Here is a 9,285-nt window from a genome sequence, read left to right on the forward strand (position 1 = left end):
ATGGGGCAGTTTCCAGTATGATCATAACTTTGTTGGGATTTTTCAAGGGGGTTTTAGTTATATGCAATTTGGCCTTGCTAACTTTAGAAACTAAGCCCCATGTAACATATGACTACACTGTATTGCTCGCAGAGGCTAGAAAAATAATATAAATTTAGGAGGTGGGCTGGGTCACTAGTTAGTTCTCTGTGGCTCAGCCTTCACTCAAGCCATTTAATGTATGGCCCCAGGGTATCTGAGTGCTATAATTCAGAAGCAGGATTGGGAGGAGCAATCCTACTCGAGTTCTCCTGCAGTTATTAAATTGGTTACTATTACATCTGGAGTTGGGCTAGAAAGGACTCTCACCTGATTATAGCTTTTCAGTCCCAGGACTTTCAAATTAAAGGGTATTCTTGGGCCTAGGAAATGAGGGTCTCCATTTCCTTTGATATGACTCATCAGTTCACTTTATCTAGGATTCCCTAAATTTCTGGTATAGAGGTAGCTCAATTTTCCCGAGTTTGCAGTTTCTTCAAGTTTCTCCCATTTTACAAATGAGGAGGGAAAAGTTGTACACAATATGCCATTTTATCTGGCATTCTCTTATTTTCTTAATAAGAATTACATTTATGTATATATTTATATGTAATAGTAACTGTGTTCAATCAAATTAAAATAGTTTACTATAGAAAAATGTTTTGGGCAAAACAGCAACTACGGCTGAAAATATCGTTTAGGTTTAGAATGGATTTGTGTCCTAGAAAACCAAACCAAGCCATGAAGTTTCTTATCAAATACAAAGCACATTGGCAAGTCCCTGCTAGATCCAACTTCATAGCTGGTTCAGAATTTCGGCTGCATTTAACACCAAAAGGGGAAAATAGGTCCAAAGCTGCATTTTTTTAAACATAGTAAATACAAATACCATCAAGATGTCCATCATACTTTTCTCATGGATCATTTGGAAACAGTCTTAACCTTCTGCAGATGTAGATGTTTCAAGGACCTCTCTGATAAGCAAGTTCAAATGCCTGAACATTTACCAACGTTCCAACACAGCTACAGATTTGCTTGTGGGGTAAAGTATAAATAACATGTCAGGTGCCAGACTGCGTCCATTGGCATTCAGCCCAGTTACCCTTCTCTAAACAATCCCCCAAATCACTACAGTTAGAAACCTTAAACTACATTTTCCTAGACCGCCGATGGTACCTACGCCAAATTAAAAGGCATGGGAGAACGAATCCATTCTGTTCCTGGTGATGCCAATGACAATGTACAGAAAGCAGTAGGCCATGTCAGCTCCTGGCCTCAGAATAGTGTTCACTCTTGCAGAGTGTCAACAGCTTTCTGTAATCCCTTACCTCCGGAAACATTATGTTCACCTTCTGCTCTTCTATCCCTTTTAATAATTTATAACCTAATATCCTAAATCACAGCCCTGTCTGTTTGAAATACCCATAGTAGTTTCTATTCTCCAGAAAGGACACTAACTGATAAACTCAGATAAAATAGGCAATTTATCCCTACAGTCATGTTTAAAAATGTAAAAGAGGAAAAAGAATTTGGTGGGATTGCTTGTTTCTGGACATCCTTTAAAGGAATTCCTAAGCATTTACCTTGCTAGAAAGAAAATACATCCCCCGAAAAGGTTTGCGCTATAAAAGAAAATAACAAAGAAATTGTTTATACATGCATGTACATGGACAAAGAAGTCACTTTTCTAATCCCCTTCCAGCTTTACTGAGATATAATCGACACATTCACTCTTTTAATGTGTTAACATGAGGTAAAAACAGAACAAAAATGTTATATAACAGTACAGTATTTTTAGAGTTTAACTGTTCCGTGGTACTGTATTGTTAAGAAAAAGGGCTTATGATATTTTACATTCTCTTAAGGATGCATGATAAAATTTCAAAGGGAACCACCTAAGTAATAGAAACAAACTAATAGTGGTGGCAAAATGGGAGAAGAAAAGAAAATCAATTTTAAAAAAGGAAAGAGAATGGTAATAAAATAAAGATCTAAGAGAAGAAAAATGTAAAATGAGAGAAATTAAACCCAAGATGTCAGTAACCACAACAAACATAAATGAGCTGATACACTGCCTATTTAAGTCTAGCAGCTGAATTTAAAACAACAGCTACCACTTGCCAAGTACAAAGTAAACATACAGGGAAATAAAACATACCAGGCAAATGCTAACCAAAATAGAGCTAGTACATCTATATTATTAGATAACACATTGAGACAAAAAGAATTATTAGGGATACAGAAGATCTAAATATTCATTCCTCTAAAAAAAAAAAAAGCCTCAAAATATATAAAGCAAAATTTGACAGAATTACAGGGAGAAACTAACAAATCTATCAGCATAGATTTCAAAACAACTTCAATTATTGCTAGGTAAAAAAGACAAAATAGTTGAAATATTTGATTTTAATTCTCAGCCTAACAATTAGGAAATGCATATTCTTCTCAAGCAATAATAGAAAAACTGACTAAACACTAGATCACAAAGCTAGCCTTAACCATTTTCATCCAGACCACCATCTACACCTGTAATTAATTAGGTTAAAAGTCATCATTAATAAAAAATACATATCCTTGCCATTTGGAAATTAGAACTCATTACTAAATAATTCATGGTTAAAAAAGGAATCATGTGAATAAAAAAAAAAACAACTTGGGACTCACTAATAAAAATTCTACACATATCAAACTTGTGTGATACAAGTGTCTCTTATGAGCTTATATTAGATAAAAAAAAACTAAAACTCAATGAGCTATGTATCTAAATTGAGAAATTAGACAAAGAATGGAAGCCGAAGAGAATAGGAGAAAATAAAAAGCAAAAATTAATGAAACAGAAAACAAAGATACAATAGAGAGGCTTGACAAAGGGGGGAAATAACAATCTTATTAAACCAAGAAGTGTTTTTTAGAATTCAAACCTGGTTTTAAAATTTTATTTTCCAAGATACCTTTGTGTTGTACAGCAATTTTACTACTTTTTAAAAATAGATGCCGCAGTGAATTCACTTAGCTGATAATATTTTATTTGGGGAAGAAGGGGTAGAAGAAGCATCATTAGAATTCTTGAACTTCTATTGGATTCAAACTGGGAAAGCAGAAACCCAGAATATTTTAACAAAGATATATGCTTATGATGTAAACATAAAAATTAAAAACTGTATCTTAAATCACAGTTATCCTCTTGACAAGTACCTATGCCCCAAAATGATCTTTGTTGAATACTCTATACTTAGCAAAGGGTATAATAAATGTTATTAATAAATGTTAGGCACTTGTAATTTTGTGAACTATTCTATTGAAATATATTAGCTATTCTTTCTCTAAGTAGGTGGGGTATAAGGTATAAATACATATAGAAAGAACATTCACATAATTAAGGATTATTTTGTACTCTATCATGGACTGATATTAAGTCTGAATGACTGATACCACTTTTTACCGTTCAGCAAAGTTTCACAGCAACACCAGCAATAAAAATTTGACCACTCTAAGCAAATTCCCTTTTATCTCCTAGGCAATATTTTCACTTTTGCACCGATTGATGACTACATAGAAAAGATTAATGAAAGCCAACAAATCCTTTGAGATTTGCCAGTAAGGTACCAATAGCATCAAGTTCTATGGAAAATACTACAGTCCTCTTAAGACCTTGCTTCTTGCCCAGTGCCTGGCATTTTATGGCTGTCCAATAAAATGAACAAATACAATGTATTCCAACACTTTCAATAAATCTAAGAAACTTTCTAAACACCTGATAGTTTCACCATTAGCTTATCTTTGAAACATTTAACTGCCGTATAGCAAACTGCTAAGATAGCAAGGAGAAACATTTTTAGAAAACTTTAAGGTTTACCTTTAAGACTGCTAAGAATGGCTAGCAGCACACAAACTAAATTAGAATGTTATTCTCTGAACTGAAAACACTCTAGTAACCTTTTAGTTACCAAAAGCAGTGTGTCAAAACACCCCCAGAAAATGCCAATAGTAACTGCACTTTAAAAACTGGGAAAACAAGAAAGCAATTTATATCCACTTTATTGATGACATATGGAAATAATTTAAATAATAGTTCTCGTCCTCTTCCACCACTCGAAAAACGCACCAATCATGTCTTTTAAAGTAACAGAAATATTTTAGTTGAGAGCTCTACTTGAGTTAGCCTCCTCCAAGACAATACCTTACTAACTTAATTTGATGAATCTGGTAATGAAGTCTTTAGAAAACCCACTGAGATCTATTTTAAAAAATTTAAAAGCCACAATATACATATAAAATACACACACACACAAAATCCCTCTACTTTTTAAAAATTTATTTTTATAACTGACATGCCATATTAGTTTCAGGTATATAACACACTGATTCAACATTATGTACCTTACAAAATGATCACAATAAGTGTAGTAACCATTTATCACTATCCATAGTGATATTACATCCTCCACTTATTTTATAACTGAAAGTTCGTACTTAATCAGCTTCCTCCTTCCATTCAGACTTAAGTAGGTCTAAGCTAAGGTTTTTATATTACCATGGTCTATCGCTCCTTTTTTTTTTTTTTTTTTAACAGTAGTACTAGCAATGCCTTTGTATTGGAATAATACTTTGGCAAAAGTTTCAACTGAAAGTTCTGAGAAAAATTCATTCGACCAGCATTTTCTGAACAATGCCAGGTACTATGCTAGGTGTTATGGGACAAAAGATAAAGGAGGGTCCCTGAACTTAAGATGCTCACAATGAAAACAGAATTATGTATTTTAAATCTCTACAAGCCTCTTCTCACTCCCAGGACCAGAGTGCATGCCTATCTTAGCTTAGTGGTATTCAAAGTGGAATCCACAGAGGATAGAATCATGAAGCCTCTGGTAAATTTTTAAAAATGTTTTATTTCCACTTTAATGATAATCTAAAAGAAAAATATAAGCATATTCTAGTGCATCTGAATTTCTATCTTATATCTAAGTAGTGCTATGTGGCTTACTTGTCTGAGCTTTCATTTACAATGAGACTCAGTGGTATTACTCCTATAGTACAGGATGAGAAAAGAACAGAATCGAATTACAACTTAAATGATATATCTATGACTCTACAGTTAAATGACCACATAGTTTACTAGTAAAGAGAACTGAGTCATCTCATATGGCCTTAGAGAAGTGTTAATTTGCCATATTAAAAAAGCTCTCACACTTAACAATTGCTACCATAGTCTTAATATTAAAAATTTTCACCAAAATATGATGTCACTCTGAATTAATAATTAGACTGGTTTGTTTGTATTTCATTTGTTTTCATTTTAAAGTATATAAAATAGTTTATACTTATTTTTACATTTGTATACCTTTAATTAATATCGCAATAATAGTGGTCTATACAGTTTGTCATCTTAACAACGGTGCACAAACTACTCACGTAGAGAAATAGTGACAAAGCTCTTACTCTATATAGGGCTCATCTCTTTATCTTAATTTTTCAGAGACAATAGTCTACTGTACCATAAAACTGTAAAGGTATTTTAGCTGAATAATTTGGCTTTAATTAAAAGGTCTACTGGGTACACAGACAATAATGCAATATTTTAGGTCCTCTACTTTTACAAATAGAACAAACTGGTGATTTGGCCCATAGGAACAAAGAAGTGACTCTGCACATTTTCCTCATGTTGAGGAATGGTATCCACGCTGCAGGCACTCAACATCTACAGCCAATCCTTATTTCAAGATGGGACATTATTACTAACACTTTGTTATTAATGACAGCAACCCTAAAACCAAAAAACCTGAAATAGATTTTTAATGCAAACACTCATGAAAATATTCAAGATATCATTAATATTGTTGAGACATAATATTAGGCTATTTCAAGTTAAAGCATTTATACTGTAGAAATCAACACTTTAAAACTTTGGCAACATACTAACAAATCTCATAAGAGAAAACTACAGAGCAGCTATTATTGTACATCGGAAGTCAAAACCGAAAAAAAAAAGTGAAAACTGAGGATGATTTCAGTGTTAAAGACAAGACAGCATAGACATGGGTCTGTTTTTCTGGATTCCTAAATCCCAAGCAATAATGAGTACCATGATACATATTTTACAGTAAATGTTAGTTAATATTACTATAAATATTTTTAACCCTTAAACTATACTTTTGCCCCCCCAAAGTCCACTACTTTACAAAGTGTGAAAAATATCCAACATAGTTTTTATTGGAATATTCTTGAATAATGTGGTAACTTGGTCTTAAGTTATTGCTGTTTTGTTTTTCTCCAGTTAACAAGTAATACTACAACATAATTACCCAACTCAGGAAAAGTTAACATAGTTAATAACAAATGGAATGGGTTTAGAACACTAATCAACTTCCCATCCTGACGAAGAGCCTGGGAGGAACATTAAGCAGAAACTCCTACAAAGTACAAGCGTTAGACTAAATCTTATTCATGATAATGCAGTCTGAGTTTTTAAAAGTGTTGGTAACTCCATAATTTAGGTAACAAGATATTACGGGCCTTTGTGGCCCAGCCACAAGTACTCACGATGGTAAGACAGCAGAAATAATTATGGTGGAAGGGGCTAGAACTAGCCTAGATAAATTATAAAGCCTTTATATTCGTAATTTGAATAACTGAGGATTATTTCCCTACATCACAAAGATATTACAAGTGAGTTTCCAAAACAGTCCAATGTTTCCACGGAACACCTCGTCAACTAAATTGGTAAAAAATTTTAAATTCCATCCTTTCGATTTTTAGTCGATTACTATATGCAAATCCTACTCACTGGCTCACATTTTTTGAGCACGCATTATGCTAAATACTATAAATTACCCACCTCATAAGCCTCACAACCACCATATAAAGCAAGTACTATTACTCATATTATACAGATTAGGAGATTGAAGCCTAAAAAGTTAAGTAACTACGTTTAGTCGGCTAACAGGAATTGCAACTGCAATTCCAACCCAGGCTCGCCCAAACATGAGAAACCTACCGCCTTTGGAGTGAACAGCACGCAGACGATACAAGTCATAGAGAATTAGTTCTTCAAGGGCAAAATAAAACTTTCTAAGCAAAGCGAAGATACGAAAAAACTTACGTTCCATGCCTTGACAGAGTCCTGGGTTCTTCTGCATATTTATATGATTAAGAAAAACCACGACACACCGAGGCGTTAAAAAAGGCACGTTTCAGAAAACACGCGGCGAATGTTCAAATTCCCACCACGCCGGCGGGAATTACCAGAGTGACTGCGGACAGCTGATCCGGGAGCGTCCCGCTTGCATAGCCGAGGCGCACTGGCACAACCCACTCGCCGCACCAGGCGCCGCGGGGCTGGCTCCGGGCGCGCCCTCTGCCCGCAGCGGGAGCAGGCCGCCCGCCAGGCCCGGTCTTCGGCAGGGGTGACTCGGGGCCTCCCGGGCTCCCCGCGCACACTCACCTTCTGCTCCTCCGCTGAGGCTGCCTCGGGGACTTCCGCGGACATGCTGCTCCCTCTGCAGAAGGGACACCGGGAAAAGATGAGATTACCGGGTGGCCGAGGGCGCCCAGCCGCCACAAGCCCGCCGGCCCCGGTCTCCCAGCACCCACCCGGGCCGCCTCCGAAAATGGCCGCCGCCTTATGACGACACGGAGCCCCGCGGCGCTCCGCGACTCCGGCCCGCCGCCCTTCCCGCGCCGCCGCACGCCGCGCCCCTGCCTACCTTATCCAGCTTCTCCGGCTCTGCGACGCCCAAGCACTTCCTTTCTTCCTTCAAAGGTCGCGGCTCGCGCCTCACCTCACATCCGTCCGCCGAATGCTTTCTGGGACTTGTAGTTTGTAAGTGGAGCCGCATCTCCCCGCCTTTTCCGGCCTTATCTGAACCTTTATGTTCCAGGTGCTTTACTATTTCCACCTCCTCAGACTCACTTAGTCCCATTCTCCTCGTTGCCCTCCGCTGTGCAGCCGCACAGATTCTCTTTTGGGCTCTTCAAAGTTCTGTGCTGCTTCCCTTCACAAGTCTCTCCCCCTCTGCTTCACCTACCTAACCCTGTTCATCTTTCACATCCCCAGTCCTGCTCATTGCCTCAGGAAAGCACGTTCTGAGCCTCTACACTGAGTCAAATCCACCTCTTAAATGCTATCACATCTCTGTATACAACACATACTAGACATTAGACAGTGATCATTGTGATTATTAATGTCCCTTTTAATAATCCCCTTTAATAGTGTATCATTAGACAGTGATTGTTGTGATTATTAATGTCCCCTTTTCTGCTCTGATAAGTGCCATCGGGGCAGGGACCTCGTCCATGTTTGCTTATATTTCACTCCCAGAGCCTAGCATTTCCTAGATATTCAATAAATATATGACAAAGGAATGAAGCTTACATTCGTTTGTCTACTCGTGGAGTTCCACTCCCACAACTTTATTGAAACTGCTGGTGCCAAACTCCTTCAATGACTGCCCTTTTTAAAAATTATTATTTGTCACTGTGCTAGGCACATATTTTATTTAATTACATATAACAATTCTGTGAGGTATCTATTGTCTTTTTTAAATGCGAAAACAGGAGCAAATAAGAGAACTAAATTATCTTGGTCATGAAGCTAGTAAGTGGCATATCTATTCCATATAACTCCATGAATAATGCACTCTGCATCACATTACGTCAGCTTTCAGAAAAATGTCCAAACAACAATCATTGTCCATTCAAGATTTGTTCCTCATTTTGTACACACTATTTCGTTAATAGTTACTGGCTTCCCAGATGCCAAATCATAAAACCTGATAGTCGTTTAGACCACGTTCTTTCCCTCTTTATATCTAATCAAGCAATGGTGTCCTACTATAATAGCTTGTGGTGTATAGTGTTCTAAAGGTTCCTCTTCTCTCCATCCCTTATCATCTTTACTATAGCTATTACAATAACCTTGTGACCATTCTTGACCTCCTCAAATCTCCCTCCAAACAGCCACCAGAATGATCTATATAACATGCAAATTAGAACTTGTACTTCCCTTTAAAAAACTATTTTAGTAGATCTTACATGACCTGTAAGATAACCACGCCCCATAGTATGGCATCTTATATTCACCATTACATAGCTTTCTCTATTTTTCTCTATTTTTCTTTACCTTCATGTATTTTTCTTTACCTGTATGTATTCAGATTATTAAACTGAATACATACAATAGAAACAGTCTCAAAGTGGCCCCTTCTGTATTCCCCAGTTGTAGGACTTCTGTTCAGCTAGACTTCAGGCAACTCCCAATGATGGTTGTTC

At 36.8% G+C, this 9,285-nt stretch overlaps 1 protein-coding gene across 2 annotated transcripts in view; it reads right to left on the minus strand.

Annotated features, from left to right (window-relative positions):
- Positions 1–7,804, minus strand: part of ARPP19 (cAMP regulated phosphoprotein 19) — an 18,636-nt gene extending 10,832 nt beyond the window's left edge. The window contains exons 1-2 of one of the 2 annotated variants that reach the window (XM_011355125.2): positions 7,722–7,804; positions 7,460–7,514 (exon numbers count right to left, since the gene is read on the minus strand). In XM_011355125.2, the coding sequence (XP_011353427.1) occupies positions 7,460–7,504 (45 nt within the window). In that variant the 5' untranslated portion in view covers positions 7,505–7,514; positions 7,722–7,804. The other variant, XM_011355126.2, reaches the window with a different exon arrangement.
- Between the last annotated feature and the right edge of the window lie 1,481 nt (positions 7,805–9,285).

This window comes from Pteropus vampyrus, unplaced genomic scaffold (assembly GCF_000151845.1).
Source record: "Pteropus vampyrus isolate Shadow unplaced genomic scaffold, Pvam_2.0 Scaffold19, whole genome shotgun sequence".
In the NCBI taxonomy this organism is placed as follows: Eukaryota; Metazoa; Chordata; class Mammalia; order Chiroptera; family Pteropodidae; genus Pteropus; species Pteropus vampyrus.